Source organism: Schistocerca piceifrons, chromosome 5 (assembly GCF_021461385.2).
Source record: "Schistocerca piceifrons isolate TAMUIC-IGC-003096 chromosome 5, iqSchPice1.1, whole genome shotgun sequence".
Lineage (NCBI taxonomy): Eukaryota > Metazoa > Arthropoda > Insecta > Orthoptera > Acrididae > Schistocerca > Schistocerca piceifrons.
The window spans coordinates 126,389,591-126,409,047 of record NC_060142.1 but is presented as its reverse complement, the minus strand read 5'-3'; the positions used below and the strand labels follow the sequence as shown (position 1 = coordinate 126,409,047).

At 45.8% G+C, this 19,457-nt stretch overlaps 1 protein-coding gene across 1 annotated transcript in view; it reads left to right on the top strand.

Annotated features, from left to right (window-relative positions):
* Positions 1–19,128, top strand: part of LOC124798792 — a 43,464-nt gene extending 24,336 nt beyond the window's left edge. Inside the window, exon 4 of the mRNA XM_047262321.1 lies at positions 18,953–19,128. Coding sequence (XP_047118277.1) covers positions 18,953–19,128 — 176 coding nt within the window. The remainder of the gene's footprint in view (positions 1–18,952) is intronic.
* Positions 19,129–19,457: the final 329 nt, after the last annotated feature.

Sequence of the window (19,457 nt, the reverse complement as noted above, 5' to 3'; positions counted from 1 at the left end):
AATAGGCAGAAGTATGCTTCCTCAGTAGGTACACAAACAAAAGGTACAGAGTTTTGCGAGCTTTCAAAATGAACTTCCTTTTTCAAGCTTGTAGGAGAAACATGCACACAAACACACATGTACACACCTGTCCTCCTACATTGTGCTCAGTTGACTGCCAGCTATTTCCTGGCCCACAGTGAGTGTACAGGGGTGAAGTGGTGGTGCAGGATGAATTGGCGTGAGGGATGGAGAGAGGCAGGAGGCAGGGAGAGGGTTGGGGGAAAGTGTCTAGCAGCTTGTGGGAGAGTGGTGAGCTGTCTGTGGGCTAGCTAGTGGTGCAGGTAGAGTGGACAGGTGGCAGATGGCTGGGCATGCAATTTCAAAGACTAGGGCATAAGACAGCTGACACAAATTAGGTGTTCTCTCTCTCTCTCTCTTGAGTTACCTTAAATTAGAGCAGGGAGGTACAGGAGTGAAGGATGTGTTGTAAGGATAGTTCCCATCTGTGCAGCTCAGAGAAGCTGCTTGTAGTGCGAAGGATCCAGATGGCAAGGGTTGTAAAGTAGCTACTGAAATCTCGCATGTTTTGCTCTGCTGCATATTGTCCCACAGGGTGGTCCATCTTGTTTTTGGCAACAAATTGGATGTGGACATCCATTCTAGTTCACAGCTGGTTGGTTGTCAAACCAATGTAAAATGCTGTGCAGTGGTTGCAGCAGAGCTGGCATATAACATGCCAACTTTCGTAAGGATAAGCCTGTGATGCGACTGGAGTAGGTGGTGATGGGTGGGTGGATTGGGCAGGTCTTGCATCTGGGTCTTCCACAAAGGTGTGATCCCTGTGGGAGGGGAATGGGAGTGGGAGTGGCATAAGCATGGACTAGGTTGTTGTGGCGGTTGGGTGGGCAGAGGAACAAGATTTTGGGAGGGGATCGAAGTGTCTTGGGTAGGATGTCCCTCATTTCAGGGAATGGTGATACACTACTGGCTATTAAACTTTCTACATCAAGAAGAAATGCAGATGATAAATGGGTATTCATTGGACAAATATATTGTACTAGAACTGACATATGATTACATTTTCACGCAATTTGGGTGCATAGATCCTCAGAAATCAGTACCCAGAACAACCACCTGTGGCCGTAATAACAGCCTTGATATGCCTGGGCATTGAGTCAAACAGAGCTTGGATGGCGTGTACAGGTACAGCTGTCCATGCAGCTTCAACATGATACCACAGCTCATCAAGAGTAGTGACTGGCATATTGTGTTGAGCCAGTCGCTCGGCCACAATTGACCAGACGTTTTCAATTGGTAAGAGATCTGGAGAATGTGCTGGCCAGGACAGCAGTCGAACATTTTCTGTATCCAGAAAGGCCCGTACCGGACCTGCAACATGCAGTCGTGCATTATCCTGCTGAAATGCAGGGTTTCACGGGGATTGAATGAAGGGCAGAGCCACATGTCATAACACATCTGAAATGTAACGTCCACTGTTCAAAGTGTCCTCAAAGTGAACAAGAGGTGACCAAGATTTGTAACCAATGGCACCCCATACCATCACACCGGGTGATATGCCAGTATGGCGATGACGAATACATGCTTCCAATGTGCATTCACCACAGTGTCGTCAAACACGGAGGCGACCATCATGATACTATAAACAGAACCTGGATTCATCCAAAAAAATGATGTTTTGCCATTCGTGCACCCAGGTTCATCATTGACTACAACATTGCAGGCACTCCTGTATGTGATGCAGCGTCAACGGTAACCGCAGCCATTGTCTCTGAGATGATAGTCCATGCTGCTGCAAACGTCATCAAACTGTTCGTGCAGATGGTCGTTGTCTTGCAAATGTCCCCACCTGTTGATTCAGGGATCGAGACGTGGCTGCACAATCCATTAAAGCCATGCAGATAAGATGCCTGTCATCTCGACTGCTAGTGATACGAGGCCATTGGGATCCAGCACAGTATTCCGTTTTACCCTCCTGAACCCACTGATTCCATATTCTGCTAACAGTCATTGGATCTCTACCAACGCGAGCAGCAATGTCACGGTACGATAAACCGCAATCGCGATAGGCTACAATCCGACCTTTACCAAAGTCAGAAACGTGATGGTACGCATTTCTCCTCCTTACACGAGGCATCACAGCAACGTTTCACCAGGCAATGCCAGTCAACGGCTGTTTGTGTATGAAAAATCGGTTGGAAACTTTCCACATGTCAGCACGTTGCAGGTGTCGCCACTGGCGCCAACCTTGTATGAATGCCTGAAAAGCTAATCATTTGCATATCACAGCATCTTCTTTCTGTTGGTTAAATTTCGTGTCAGTAGCATGTCATCTTCGTGGTGTAGCAATTTTAATGACCAGTGGTGTAGATAATCCAGCCCTGGTGAAGGATGTGGTTCAGTCATTGCAGCGGTCACAGATGGTATTAGGATATGGGGGGGGGGGGGGGAGGGAGGGGCGCTTCTTTGTGGTTGGTTCTTGGGATGGAAGTGAGGATCAAGTGTGTGTGGGGATATGGCACAGGAGAACTGTTTGTGAATTAGGTCTGGAGTGGGTTGCCTGTCTGCAAAGGCCTTTGTGTGGCCTTTAGTACACTGGGCAAAGGAGTTCTCATCACTGCAGATGTGTCTACTATGGGTGGCCAGGCTATATGGGAGGGATTTTTTGGTGTAGAAGGAGTGTCAGCTGTCAAAGTGTAGGTACTGTTGGTGAGAGGTGAGTTTGATGTGAACAGAGGTGTGGATGGAGCCATCTGAGAGGAGGATATCGACACCTACAAAGGTGGCATGATGGGTGGAGGAGGACAAGGTAAAGTGAATGGGAGAGAAGGTGTCGAGGTAGTGGTGGAATGATGATAAGGTGCCCTGGCCTTGGGTCCAGATTATAAAGATGTTATCAGTAAGCTTGCTTTGGAAAGCTTGTAATGTTTCCTCTACCTGACCCATGAAGAGGTTGGCACAGGGCAGTGCCATGTGGGTGACCATGGTAGTGCCACCAATGTTTGTATAGCTTCCTTTCAAAGGTGAAATAGTTTTGAGCTAGGATGTAGTTGGTTAGGTGTAGGAGGAATGATGTGGTGGGTATGGAATCTGCAGGCTGTTGGCAGAGGTAATGTTCAAATGTGGTAAGGCCATGTGTAGTGATTCGAGAATTTCTGTGTAAATTCTAGGAACACTCAGCCTTCTACCATCTCGAACACAAGATATTCTGGATATGAGTGTGGGATGGTAGAATCCTACCTACTGCGTGTCACATGTTTGTGTGTGCAGATTTAAAATCAGTTGCAGAAAGAATGTAGACAAGGCAGTTGGACGGCACTGACAAGTACCTGTTGGGCTATCCATGGATATATTAGTGAGTGTGTAAGGGAAAACCACGGAGTTTACATACAGCTCTGTGCTTATTGTGTCATTGACTATTGTTATTAAAACAAGAACAGTTGAAAAAGTACTCTTGCAGAAACTTGACGCAACCTTGTTAGAGGCAAGACTCCTTTCATGATTCATGTTAAGAAAGTTCATAGTATCCAAGCCAACTTTCTTTTAAATGTAACTCGATTTGTTTCTAACGTTCGATTATACGAGAGACTTGCAGGAAGTTACATATTCATGTGGAAAGTCACGTTTTTATTGTGTATGGAGATCCAATACATCGTTAGTTGACGAAAAGTAAAGTTTCTATGTCTTCTTATTTCATAAGTAGAAAGAGTCCAAAAATTCCTGTACATGGCGTCATTCGATGGAGAAGAAGTCAAGAGGGTTTCCAGCAGCCGGCTATTCAGTAAAGAAGAGTGGCAGCAAATTCCAAGTAAGTCACATCGTAAAGAAGTGGAAGGTGGTTTGGGGGAATAAGCCGATATAACCCAGATCCACACTGACACTTTAAGTCGTCGGAACGTTAGAACATGGTGACCTGTGCGAAAGGACCGAGAAAACAGGAATTTGATGTCAAAAATGAGAGAAGTGGAGCATTGTAGCTAGGTTGCGTATCGGGAACTGTCTTTTTAGCCACCGCCGTTTATTAAGTGGTGCTCTCCCACCAGTTTGTACTCATTGCGCTCAACCTTTGATGGTCCGCCATTTCTTGACATAATGTCTTTTTTTTTTTTTTTTTTTTTTTTTTTTTTTTTTTTTTTTTTTTTTTTAGGCACTTACATACTCGTTTGTGTTTGTCGTCTGAGATATTGGCCGATTTAGCAAAGAATGTGCGGCCCGTCGACTACCTTTCACTTTTTATCTGTCGTACCTGTAGCCATATGGCAAAGGCGTTTAATTTTTAGTTCAGGACCTTCATTTCTCTATGGCGTATTTTATAGAACTTTCTCTACGTCCTGGTTTTCAGCTGTCTGCTCTTCCATTGATTGGGATTGACATGTAGTCGTTTTTAACTTCTCTCTTTGTCTTCGTGTTCTACAGTTCTGACGGGAGCACGTATGAATCTAGTTGTTTTCAGCTGTCTTCTCTTCCATTGATTGGGATTGACATGTAGTCGTTTTTAACTCCTCTCTTTTGTCTTCGTGTTCTACAGTTCTGACGGGAGCACGTATGAATCTTGTTGTTTTTGCGCACTATAACGAAACGAGACAAAACAATGCCATTGGCATGTGATGTGCATATGAGCATTTGATTGCGGGTGAGCCCAACTTCCTCTTTTAGCCGGTCACTGCATGGCCTCGCACGGTGCCTGTACCGGGAGTATGGAATGGTACAGATTAAAGTGTTCTGGAGAGGAAAGTAAATACAGTACTAACCTATAGCATATGTTTAAAGTGGCCACAATTCATCTCTTGGAACTTTTGGGCCCTGGTCAGGAAGTTGCTGTTTAGGCATATAGGGGCTGGACTGCCAGAAACGTTGCAGTCTCATCCAAAATGTTCTGCTGCAGTTCTTGAAGACTATGAGGGTTGTTCCGATACACCTTAAACTTGAGGGCTCCCCACACAAAGTAATCGCACAGTGACAGGTCACGTGAGCTGGGTCGCCAGCTAGGGCTGTGATCAGACTGACCTCTGCAACAACTCCATCAGATGTGAAGATCGTGTAAACGTGCTCCAAGGTTCAACTAGCTGTATGGGCATTCGCCCCATCCTGTTCATTAATGCTGCCAGAAATGATTTCAAAATGTTGTCATATAACACGCCGAAGTCAGCTTACATTGCGTAACTATGGTCTTATTTTGTTCAAGTCTGTAGTACAGCTCGTGCCACGACAGCTTGAATATTTTTCATTCTTGACGTCAAGAGGACGTCGTTTAAGCATTAGAAAACAGAGTCTAAAACGGAGTAAAGTCTATTTGTGAAATTGTCTTCTATTTGTGTTTAATAAAATGGTGAAAGCAGTGGAGGCAATTCAAAACACCTGTGCGCTGTATAGAGTGAGTGCTATAGAGAAATTCAGGTTGTATCTATTCAAGTAGGGTAGTTTTGAGATGAATTAATCATCACATTCAGGGAGACTGACCGGCGTTGATGAAGGATATTTCTGCGTTTTAGTGGGTAAGCGGTTACAAACGTTATCGCAGATGATGACCTGTATACGTTCACAAAATGTACTCTCAGTTATATACATCTGTTTACACAAAGAAGGTGTTTTGTGTTACAAACTGCTTCACAGGGACGTGACATTTGCAGCTGACATTTGTTGCCAACAAGTAAGATGCCTCCCAGTTGCAGAGTAGCAAATGCGAGCTGGAAGACAGCACCAAGGAGCCTGGATGGAAAATACGCCAACAACACGTATTCTAATCTAGCACCCGCATATGTTTACCTCTCTTGCTCCATATCGATCAACCACCAAGAAAATTAGTTTCTGTTTTCTTTTGTCTGATTTTTGGTTTAATTTTTTTAAACGTGGCTTAATTCAGAATCAGCACGTTATACATGCGCGGGATCAAATTGCTACCTGCGCATCATCAGACGGTTTTCGATACACGGGTGGAAATACTATTGACAAATTCTCTGATATTTCTGTCTGTTTTCTTCAGTAACCTAATGGAAAACGCTCTTAATATGCACTAGACTAATACAACTGGTGTCTTATCATAATACCACACAAAGAATGGCTATCTTAATGAAACATTAAGTCTTTTGGCATACTCAAGTAGATGTACAAAATACAACGTAAATACGACAGTGTGGCAGTGAGAGTAGATGCTGAATGAAACATAGTTAACAGGGTATTCAGTGATATGATTTCATTAACAGGTTTGTGTATATTCGGTAACAGTTCCACAGTATTTTATGTTTCTTGCCTCTAGATTACTGACTACTGAATATTGCGATACCGAGTCGTCTTATGACGACAAGATTTCCAAGGATGTCATTCTGAGTTCCATACAGCGTAATCTCCCATTTCTGTAAATATATATCAGATAAGTGGATGACACACGCAAGTGGTATACCACGATTATATCAACTGAATCTTGACAAGATACTTTTCTGTCATTACAGGAAATAGCAAAACTATCCCAGCGTCACCAGACGTGTTCTCTTTATAAGAGCATTGTCTTTCTTGAGTCAGCTAACAACCTAGGTGTGTATCTTGTGCATCAAAGAAGCAGCAGTTAAATCATTTTCTCCTATGACGTCACGAGCAGTATTCTAGTATTTATCATGAGGGAGAAAAATGAAAAGTTGCACAGACCACCACAACACATACGTAAGAAAATAAACGTAATCCACTGAGTTGCAGATCCATTTCATTGATATCGACCTGTAGCTGGATGTATGTGTTGTCCTTGGCGTAAGTTAGTTTAAGCTTGAGTAAGTGGTGTGTAAGCCTAGGGACCGATGACCTCAGCAGTTTGGTCCCATAGGAACTTACCACAAATTTCCAAATTCCCACTAAATCGCAGAAACGTGTTTCATCAACGTCTTTTTGTCTTCCTGACTGTGGTGATTAATTTACGTCAGAATGATCCTACTTCTCTATAGCACTCACTCCATTCAGGGCACGGGTGTTCTGAATTGTCTCCACTGATTTCACCATTTTATTAAACACAAACAGAACATAATTTCACAAATGTTAGACTTTACTGCGTTTTAGACTCTGTTTTTAATGCACAAAGAACGTTCCTCTTAACGTCAAAAATGAGAAATATTAAAGCTGTCATGGCACGAACTGTACTACAAACTTGAACAAAATAAGACCGTAGTTATATCCGCTTATAGCAACATGCCGTACAAAACCGCCACGGTGCACGCTGAAACATACATAATGTTATACTTGATAAATGAAGTGCACAAAAGTCCGCTGGAGACCATAGGCTCTACGCCCTAAGCGCCACGATTACTTGGGCAGACGCCAGTCTGTATCAACAGGCCACTGGCAAATGGCGCTGTAATCGGTCTTACCACGACAATTACCCACGAGCCCTTTCCACAAACACGTTTCTGCAAGGTTTTCCTATTACTAGCTGGCTAGAAAATGAACAAAACAGTCTCCGATGTTCTATCAGACTCATGCTAGTAGCAGAGAGACAGAATACGGCTTAAAAAGGAAAGCAAAGTATGAGTTTGATATCACGGTTTTGCGTTCACAGTGCATGACGTTGTTTATTAGACCACAAATAGGTCATTCACAACAACAGCTGAAGTGGAAGTCGACACTTCTCGTACCATGTGGTGCGTACTCCATTATGACGAAAACACGAAGCTAACACATGTGAAATTCGGTGGTTAGTTGGACTGAGGCTAGCTCGTAATGCCTAAGATGGAGGTTCGATTCTCGCTGGGGGTACCACGTCCAGGAACACCAAGTAAAGAATGCAGGACTGTGTGGTAGTTCTAAATCAACATTAAACATGTCCATTCGCTACTGACTGGAACATAGTTGGATTAGTTTTGTCTGTCAGAAGCGGAAAATACTGCCTACAGAAAGTCTGTCTCTAATAAGCTTTCTTTCACCAGTAATGTTATTTTAGTTCATGAACCAGTCGTCATGGAAGGTTGTAGGACGTTCATTTCTTATTTTAAGTGGCCTTGACATTTTGAAAATATTGGCACTGGACTGGGATTCTAGCTTCAATACCAAATTTCCTCTGGTTTGGACCCTTCGAAAGATACTGTCCCATCATTTCGTTGTTTCTTCACGATGCCAAACTCCTTCAGGTCTTTACGAACTGCGCGATCCTAACTACTAGTGAAAGAGAATGTGACAGTTGATGCCTCTTCGTGTGGGGGTCAACAACGACGATATGCACAGGGTTGGAGTCCCAGGCAGCACAGAACAAGTGATTGCATTACCTCTACCTGAACAAGTGCTCGTCTCGCTACTGGTGAAGAAACAATAAATACGTGTCAACTCATAGCTGTAAGATAATAGCGAAAGGTGCTGTGTTCGAAACCCTGCCAAGGAAAAATCATTTGTATCGTCGTTTCAGGTTCCAGTATCACGCTGTTGGTAAACATATTTAATATCTGACATCTGATTGTGCTTAGTTGACAACGCAGATAGCTGCTAGGCTCTACTCTCCGACCATCACCGCAACTTCATGGCGTTTCACATCTCTGCGTTAGACTTTACTACATAAGTTTTGAGGTTACTTCTCAGGGGCAATATAAGCTTCATGGGGTTCCCTGTGCAGTGGTAAACGTATCGTCATTATTTCCAGGTTAGGACATTCGGCCTTTTAAACTGCTACTGGTAAACACTTTGATACTTTACGTCTTTTTATGTTTGGTTGAGTCTAGACCAGACACACAAGCTTTGCTGTTTAACAATGACTTCAAATTCGGATGATGAAAGACAAGTCATCGTGTCATTTAATGAGTGTCATAAGACTTCTGCCTTGCCAGTTGTTTGGTTAATAGTCGGCTCCAATTCGGACCACGAATAAAAACTCATCACGTCATGTTAAGAATATGGTATGACTTCTGCTATGTCACTTATTATAATGTAGTTTAATTTACAAGCGTTAGGGACTGTCTCATCTCTAATAACTTGTTGTTTTTTTAATATTTGTTGTATGGCGGTGTTAAGTTTACATCTGGACTGACTGGAATAAAGAGCAGTGTTCTCTATACCCACTGCGTATAGTCAGACGACTGTACCCCACAGGCTTTCGGCGTATAGAGGATCTGCGACACAGCTACGTAATGTTGGTTGCAATCATCACTGGCTTACTTTCTTTGCTGTCAAGTGTATATGTAAGTCGGTACATGCTGTGAGAAAGAAACATATGACGACCACACTAATTCCAGGCGTACAATGTAGGCCAGACAGATGTTAAAGGCAAAATTATTTCATCAAAAGGTCAACATTGAGTTGAGGACATAGCACGTGAATATGAAATTTCACGGATAGTATTACCAAGCATCTGCGGAAACGTAGCTCTGCAAACAGTGCACGTCGCCATACACTCTCAGTTGTGTAGGATGTGACACTAAAGATGAGGTGTATCTCGCAGTTCTGTAAGCTGTGTTGTACTGTCCAGTGAAATTAATGTGGCCCCCTGTCGAGAGCTTGAATAACTGGCTTTTGCAGCACAGATCGCGGTGAAACGTATAGTAATCCACGCGCTTACAAATCGAAACTGAAGAGTTTCCTCGTGGATCACTTCTTCTATTCTGTTGAGGAGTTCCTTGAAAAATTAAGCTGATTCTTATGTTATATTGTTGATTGCGTTTACTTAAAATTATGGCTTGACTTTTTTTGGGTTCATAAACATTTTATTTTTATCTGTTATTACTTTTATGTTGTACTTTTATGTTCTGACACGTTGCATGACCTCAGAGATTTGGTCTTCAATTTGGTCCTACCGAACTAGACGCGTAAATAAATAAATAAAATGAAGAAGAGAGGAGTCAGTCAGATTCTGGAAGGCAGCGACGTGGATGTGAAGCCAGGCCGAATCCAGTGTCGTGGCCAGGTGCGTTAGTTTTCTCGCTGAAGGATGCGAGGCATGTACAGCCTGATCAATGTGGCCCCGCAGATTCCCGATTGGGCTTAAATCCGGGGACTTGGTGGGTAGGCGAGCACAGTTAACTGCTGACGCTCTCCACACAGTGCACACACACTGCAAGCCGTGTGGCGCGTTGCACTGTGCTGCTGGTAGAGGCCGTCGTGCCGAGGAGAAACAAACCGCATGTAGGGCTGGACAGAGGCATACCTGTGTTGACCCACTGTGCGTTCCACAATGGCGAGATGACACAGACGGTGCCACGAAAACATTCCCCAGGCCGTAACGGTCCCTCCTCGCACCCGGACCCTTTCAACGATTGTTGCAGTGTGTCCACTTTCGGATGTTTCACTCCGAGCACGCCAACGGGCATCTGACTCGTGGAGCATAACACGTGATTCATCTGAAAAGGCCGCCAATCGCCATTAGAGTCTGGTCTTGCATGTCTGGGCGGTGTCCGTGCAGAGGCACGTCCGAGAACCGACCGTCAGCCAGAGGACGGAGTCTACTGTTAAAATAAATGTAGGCGTCTGACATGAGCGGGCCGTGCCTGAGGAAAGAGAGCGTGCCAGCGGTATTTCTTCTGTTTAATTTTTCTCGTGAAGGACGACGAGACGGTAGAATTATTATGTTGGCTGTGCAACTCTGCAAGACTGTTTTGCATACAAAACAAAGGGCATGGAAAGACTTATCGAAGAAGTTGGTAAGTTTCGTGTCCTTTACGACCAGACAAGTGAAAAATACCGGAATGCGAGTACACCGAGAGAGTCTGGAGGAAAACAGTAACAAATGTGCAATCCCAAGATTAGATAAAAAGCATACAAACTGTAATAGCAGAAAGATATTTATTTGCTTTTTACTTTGCAAACACACAGGTTTTGCTTTATGTCATCGACATATCGCCAAGGCAAAGTATTCTTCGCATTCCACATTCTCTTGCGGATAATTTAAAAAGTTTTTTTAGTTGTTCTCATACAGCAAATGTAGCATCTGCTCATCTCCCACTAATTCGATTTGGGTTTCGAAAATTTGATGATCTTCCAAACCTTTCAACAGTTTGTTTTGATCTATTCTCTGTTCGCACACCCTATAACTTTCCATTTTTCGAATTTTCTTTGTTTGTAATTTATTTTCTAAACTTTGGTCCTACACTTTCTGAAAGTTGACAGACACTGTGCTGTGCCATCTTAAAATATTGATACTACTTTGTCTCATCGTCCATGTGATGAGGAAATAATGTACGAATACCTCCTTGTACTGGTCTTGTTTTCCAGGCACTGTGGATCCACGTACTTCTTCTTTTTTTGGGCCATCTTCTTTTTATTCTTTTTGTAATAGCAAGCTCTTTAAATCGTCATTCACCGTTACGAAAATTAGCGAACACATTTACAAGTTTCACAAACACAAACACAGGCCACCACTTCCGAGCTACTACAAGGAACAACAGAAACACCGATGGACTTCGGTTACTTGTGCTTCCTGGAGGAATGGAGTGCAGCACAGACATTAGCCGACCGACACTCGGTACTAACGAGTCCCAGACCTGTGTGACCGGACCTGGAAGTTGACGTCCAGTTGCGGTACAAGCGTGCAAAGTCCGACTTAACCACGCGCCAGCTGAGGAGGCCCATATGCTGGAACGTTCTCTGAACGGTCGTTGAGGGGAAACTGTTGGTATCCCCTCGGCTCACCTGGACGGTCGCTTGCTCACTAGCCACACGTCTGTTCACCCGTACACATCTCTGCAGCCGTCATTCACCCCAGTCATCTATACCCCATGGTGCACCACAGTTGCTTTGGCGACGGTTTTGGATGGCGCCATTTTGCTATGCAGGGAATACTTTAACCACGGCGACATACGAGCAGCTTACAAATTACTCATTTACTCATTGTGGACGTGTTTCCTCCTTTGGCCTGAAAGCCAATGATCGTGCCCTTTTGGACGTCAGAGAAACTGTTCCGTTTCCGTATCACGAGAAAGACGGCACTGTTTTTCCGCGTCCTCGCGACGCGATTTAATATACCCTCCGCTGCTCGTGCTGCCACCTGTGTGTGGTTATCGGACGTTGACATCGAACATAGGCGGTGACCACATTAATGAGGATGCACCGTGTATAACACTAAAAAATACATCGAATTACGTACATATGACGTAAACTAAGAATGACCAATAGGGGAGAATTAGCGATGTTATTATGGATCAATGAGTCTAATGCCCACAGGAAAAAGTTGACACTAATATTATATGGACCTCCAGCTTCAATTAAGTGTACTTGACCTGTGGCGTGTGCGACCTTAGCAATTAGTTGGCGTAAAACCAAACTGGTGAGGTTGAGTTACTGTGTAATCGACAGAGGTGCATTCAGGCGATGTGCGAATTGGATGTGTGATGTTCTAAAAAAACTAGTTACGAACATTGTGTATAATAACGTGTGTCAGTAGCTTAAGAGATTTATTCTTAACATAAAAATATTACAAAAAGTTCAGATCAACATGGACTCAAGAACCCTTCATTATGGGGGTATGAAGGGGATTCCCTGTAGTGACTCTGAGCTGTATATTTTATCCTAAATTTCTACGGTAACCTCTGTCATAAAAAACCACAATGATGTATTCTGAATACATGTCGAAGGTGATCTGGGTACAGAAGATTCTCGTGCAGAATTTTCAAGATCGTAAGTGACTAACTCGATTGGTACTTGCAGTTCTTCTTGTACTAGTACATGGACTGTGCATGTAGTGGATACACGTCATTTCAGACACCAAATGAATCATTGTGATGAGTTGTGATGGAAGATAATGTATAACAGAACAAATGACAATCACACAAAAAAAACGAAATGTCATGACTAACTGCAAGTGAATTAAATTGAGCCTTTGAATAAATTATGCAACAAGGAATCGCTACAGCAAATTCATCTCATACCTCCCAAATGAATGGTTTTCAGACCCATGTTAATATGAACTATCTGTCACGTTTTGATGCCAACTACACATGCCTAATGTTTATGACGCATGCTTTTGTACAACCTATATACATTTCTGGCCATTTAAATTTCACCCCATGAAGGATAACCAATTATGAAATTATATTTTTATTGTTGTGGATTGGCAAGACAGCCAACCCACTAGGACAGGAAGCCGAAAGGCACGCGTTTTAGCTCACGCAGCCTGGCGTGAGGTCTGGAACAGGACACGGATTTTAGACTTCAGAAAAAAGGAGGTAACTGGTAGAATACTTAACTTTAATCCATAGTAGGTGAACATGGCTCTTGACAGTACATGTTTTACAGCATCAATAGTAACTGGTAATGGCGCCTTGCTAGGTCGTAGCAAATGACGTAGCTGAAGGCTATGCTAACTATCGTCTCGGCAAATGAGAGCGTAATTTGTCAGTGAACCATCGCTAGCAAAGTCGGCTGTACAACTGGGGCGAGTGCTAGGAAGTGTCTCTAGCCCTGCCGTGTGGCGGCGCTCGGTCTGCAATCACTGATAGTGGCGACACGCGGGTCCGACGTATACTAACGGACCGCGGCCGATTTAAAGGCTACCACCTAGCAAGTGTGGTGTCTGGCGGTGACGCCACATTCCTCCCCCGCAAATCGGCGTACGGTTGTGGCATAAGGCTTCCGCCCGCCGTGGAGAGGACCCCATTTTGGCGTATGCGACGAGGTGGGGAGCCTAACAACAGGCGAGGCTGTGCCACCCGCACCCTGCCATTCGGACCGAGGGGATCTAGGAAACGCCTGAAAACCTGCTTCAGGGTGCACACCAACATGCGGTGTATGCGCCCGTAGAGAGACAGGAGGGGCCGAAGGATCGACCTCCGTCGGGCCGGGGCACCCGACAGGCGAAGACGACATATGGTCCGGAGCGGGCAAGAGTTCCATGGCGGAGGACAACTGGTCACGGGAAGCGATCGGCGGCGCGTGACCCAGGGAGGCGCCCGGCGGTTGCAGCGACGCGTCCACTGCGGGCGTCGCCGGCGGGAGAACAGGCGGCGGCGGCGGCGCGTCGCCATGGGGCAAAATGGAAGGCATCGTCGGTAACACCTGGGGCTGAGGCGAGCCAGTAGATGGGTCCCCAGGGCGCTGACCGGACGGCACCGTCGCTGAAAGCAGATGGAGCGGCAGATTCTGTGCGAAGACAGAGGCGCAGCTGATTGAAATGCCGACGCACCTCACCAGAGGCCCCCAAAACCAGACACATCGCGCGGCCGAGGCAGCGAAAAATGCGCCCTGCGAGCCAACGCCGTGAACCTCGATAGTGACGGTAGTAGACAACGTCGCCTGGGGCAAAAGCAGGTGTCTACCGCTGCACAGGAACCTGATGCGGCGGATGTAACAAAGACATCAATGTTCGATGAGGGCGACCGTGGAGCAACTCAGCCGGCGAGCGACCATCTCGGGGCTGAGAGCGATACGAGGACAAAAAGAGCAATAACGCGTCCTCCCGAGAATGCGACTCTTTCAACTTCAACATCTGTGACTTGAAAGTCCTGACCAAACGTTCAGCGGCACCGTTTGACTGTGGCGAAAATGGCGCGTACGTCAGATGTTGAATACCATTGGCCTTGCAGAATGACTGAAATTCTGCGGACACGAATTGTGGGCCATTGTCGGAAACAATAGTCTGTGGAAGACCTTCAATGCAAAAGATAGCGGATAACGCTTGGATGGTGGCAGAAGATGTCGTGGAAGACATCCGGACAACAAAAGGAAAATTACTGAATGAATCGACCAGGACCAACCATCGAGCATTCCAGAAGGGACCAGCAAAATCGATGTGTAAGCGTTGCCACGGGGAAGTGGCTTTTGGCCATGCAAAGAATTTCCGCGGTGGTGCTGATTGGTGTTCGGCACACACCATGCAAGAAGAGCACATATTCGTAATGGCGGCATCAATTCCGAACCAAGTACAGTGCTGACGAGCAAGTTGTTTCGTTCTGACTATACCTCAATGTCCTTGGTGGAGAAGCCGTAAGACAGAGGACTGTAACGAACGTGGGACCACGACCCTGGACTGATCATTATCAGAATGCAACAGCAAAACACCACGCCATACAAAAAGTCTCTCCTTGTGAGCAAAAAATCGGCGAACCAACGGATCCCCGATCCGCGACTTTGACAAGGGCCATTGCGTAGCAACAAAACGCAGAACGGTAGCAAGGACAGGGTCGGCAGCTGTGGCTGTAGCTACACGACGAAAATCAATCGGAAACGATTCGACCACGTCATCGGTGTCCGTATCAATGCATGCAAGCAAGTTCGGAAGAATCGAATGCTCTATCCTCAGCAACAGGCAAACGGGACAACGCATCGGCGTTTCCGTGCTTAGCAGTGGACCGATACAAGATATCGTAGCGGTACTGCGAGAGGAAAATAGACCAGCGAATGAATTTCTGCGCTGTACGTGGAGGTACAGGCTTGGTCGGATGAAAAAGCGATGTCAAAGGTTTGTGGTCTGTGATGACGGTAAAGTGACGACCATACAAGAAATCATGAAACTTTGTAACACCAAATACGAGAGCCAATGCTTCTCTCTCGATCTGTGAATAATTTCTTTGCGCAGACGACAGCAATTTGGACGCAAAGGCAATAGGGCGATCGTGCGATCCATCTTTGTGCGCAAGCACAGCACGGATCCCGAAATCCGATGCATCCACCATCAACAAAAGGGGTTTCTGGGGATCGAATGGCGTAAGGCAAGTATTGGAAAGCAACGCCGATTTCAACTGGCGAAAGGCGCGTTCGCATTCCGTCGTCCAGACAAACGGAACACCTTTACGGCGTAAGCGATGAAGCGGAGCTGAAATGGAAGAGGCGTGGCGCACATAGTGATGATAATAATTAATTTTTCCCAGCACACTCTGTAGCTGCTTCAAATTCTGCGGCGAAGGCAAGTCTTGTATGGCACGGAGGTGCTCTGGACTGGGATGGATGCCTTGGGCATTAAGTACATGTCCCAGATATGGCAAATCACGAGCAAAAAACACACATTTGTCCTTCCGCAAGCGAAGACCATTTTGTCGCAAGACCTGAAATAATGTTCTGAGATTGGCTAAATGTTCTTCTTCCGTCTTTCCGGAGATCACAATATCGTCCAGATAGTTGGCTGCAGTAGGGACCGACGCACAAACAGTTTGTAGATATTGCTGAAACAATGCAGGGGCAGATGCACACCCGAATGGCAGTCGTTTGAATCGGTACAAACCAAGATGCGTGTTAACCACCAAAACGCGCTGGGATTCTTTGTCCACCGGTATTTGCAAGTACGCATCTGCTAGGTCCAACTTCGAAAAATATTTACCCGGGCACAGTTTGTCAAAAAGATCTTCCGGGCAGGGTAAAGGAAAAGTTGCAATCACTAGTTGTGGATTCACCATTGCCTTGAAGTCCACGCAAAGTCTCAATTTTCCGGAAGGTTTTTGCAAAATTACTAAGGGTGATGCCCAGAGACAAGCCTGCACACGTTCAATCACACCTTGTGATTCCAAATCGTGTAATGTTTTTGCGACCTCATCACGCAATGCGTGGGAAACATTGGGCGCTCTGAAAAATTTTAGTTGCGCGTTTACTTTCAGTTCCAAATGTTTTTATAGTTCTTAGCACAACCAAGGCCCAGTGCAAAAATGTCTGCAAATTCTTCACATAGACGAGAAACACTGTCCGAAGGCACAGCCTGGTTCACTGATAGGACCTGATTGACTATAGACAAGTTAAACAACTGAAATAAATCGAAACCAAACAAGTTCACTGCAGCAGAAGAACGAAGGACGTATGTTGACACAAGTTTTGTTTGTCCCTTGTATGTTGCAAGAAGGCTGCACTGTCCTAACACAGGGATCGCTTGTCCTAAATAACTACTTAACTTAACAGTTGCGGCACGCAACGGAGGTGTGCCCAGCTGTTTGTACGTGTCGTGATTGATCAGAGAAACTGCAGCTCCGGTATCGAGCAGGAACGGTATCACTTTGCCGTTAATGTCCAAATCTAGAAAAAGTTTATTGTCGTGCTGACGACAAGAGCGACTGTCTCGTGCATTGTGAAGTGATACCGGTACAAAATCACTTGCGACTTGACGGGATTTCCGGCAATGTCGACGCACACTATTTGTGGGACGAACACAGTCACTGTGAGAGAGAGTAGCACTGGGCGGAGTGGAATGAACTACATGAATTTCCATGGGCGAAGCGTCGTGAGCCTGAGTAGCCTTGGTTTGATTCCGATTTTGGCGCGAAGCAAAGGGCCAGGAATGGTTTTGAGCTTCCGATCGGAGGTTTTTCTGGCAAACACTTTGAACATGTGCTTTTTTATTACAGAAAAAGCAAACAGCCTGGCGTGACGGGCAATTCTCACGTGAATGTCTAGTAGCACACCGCGGGCATGATTTCACTGCATTTGCTTGCTGGCGCGGGACACGTGGCTGAGAGCCAGGCAGCTTTGGCGCAGCCGGGCGCGAGGACTGTTTACTGTTCTGTGCAGCTCGCCCCGCGGGCTGGTTAACCTGACACACAGGTGGCGAAGTTGCAAATGATTCCTGAGCAAAGTCAAGTGTGTCCTGGTGATCCAATATGTCCATCACTTGTTGAAGGGAGGGATTGACTAGTTTCAAAATCTGTTCCCTTATACGAACATCAGAAATGTTCTGTGCAATTGCATCACGCACCATAGTATCTGAATAAGGGAGTCCACATTAACACTCAAAAGCACAATCCCTAGTAAGGCCTTGCAAGGTTGCAACCCACTCCTGATTAGTCTGACCTGCCGTACGTTTTGTACGAAAGAAGGTATACCGTTTGGCAACTACATTGACTGATTCTTTGAAATATGCATCTAACGCAGACAAAATTTCGTCGTAGGACAGAGTTGCTACATCGCATCGGGGAATCAATTTGACTATCACACAGTACGTGGTCACTCCGACACACGATAATAAGAAAGGCTGCCACTTGTTACCTTGAATTCTGTAGGCGGCGAGATGGAATCCAAATTGGTGTGACCACTCCGTCCAGCTTTCCAGTGCAGCATCAAAAGGACGAAAAGTTGGTGCAACTGCGTGTTGTGGCTGCGTGAGCGGTGGAGTGGCGGCTCCCGCATCGTTTTGCATTGCACGTTGACCCTGGACGAGCTGTCCAAGGGCATCCAGTAAGGCCTGCATCTGCTGATTCTGTAAGCGATAAAATTCGGACAGTACATCTGGAGATTGTGGCGAAGCCATTACACAAGTAAATCAGGGCAGTATGGTTACGAACGCGATTTGGCCTCGTCGCCAACTGTTGTGGATTGGCAAGACAGCCAACCCACTAGGACAAGAAGCCGAAAGGCACGCGTTTTAGCTCAAGCAGGCTGGCGTGAGGTCTGGAACAGGACACGGATTTTAGACTTCAGAAAAAAAGAGGTAACTGGTAGAATACTTAACTTTAATCCATAATAGGTGAACATGGCTCTTGATAGTACATGTTTTACAGCATCAATAGTAACTGGTAATGGCGCCTTGCTAGGTCGTAGCAAATGACGTAGCTGAAGGCTATGCTAACTATCGTCTCGGCAAATGAGAGCGTAATTTGTCAGTGAACCATCGCTAGCAAAGTCGGCTGTACAACTGGGGCGAGTGCTAGGAAGTGTCTGTAGACCTGCCATGTGGCGGCGCTCGGTCTGCAATCACTGATAGTGGCGACACGCGGGTCCGACGTATACTAACAAACTGCGGCCGATTTAAAGGCTACCACCAAGCAAGTGTGGTGTCTGGCGGTGACACCACATTTATCTCTATTGTATACTGCGAAAAATACATGGTCAAATTTGTTGGTGATTCGATGGTATACAGTGGGAGAGGTTGAGTACACACAGCAGTCACATCTAGCGACAAACACCAGCTCGAACCCAGCCGGGTGTCGATTCGTATTGACCTCAGGAAAGAAGATAGGGCATAGCTACATAAGAAATGTAACAGCTGCTGACCAGATCACTGACACGCTACCACCTGTTCTAACCTCATTTACCAGTAACTAGCAAGTGGGCAGCACTGCTTACCTCAGCATTTTATTTGCAGGAAACACCAGAGACAAGAAGAGAATCGCTGCCCTCTCTCTGCGTCCTGCCGTGACGTCAGCACCAGGAGGCAGACTGGGAGGCGGCTGGGGGTGGTCTGCTTGGTTCCTCTGGGCGCCGTCGGCGGTCAGGGAGCGCCAGCGGCGCCAGCATGTAAACAAAACATATCAGGGCTAACAATGCCATGTAGCACCTGAACCACTTGTGACTACTGCTACTAATGACAGGAAGTACACACGTGAAATCACGAGGAGCATGCAGAAAGTCGTTTCTTTCTTGCTAACTACTACTACTGGTATAGAACTGTTGTTATGAATAGCTACAACAAGAAACTAGTTTGCAGATGGTCCGGAAGAGGCGCTACCACAGTCCTCGTTTGTTGCCCCAACTTAACTTCCATTCGGGCAAGTACTGAGGTTTGGGCCGCTGCCGCTCCCGGACCTCTGGAAAGGAGAATGGAAGCAACTGGAATACTGTACCGGGGGCCGCCGAAGCGGCGCCGAAGG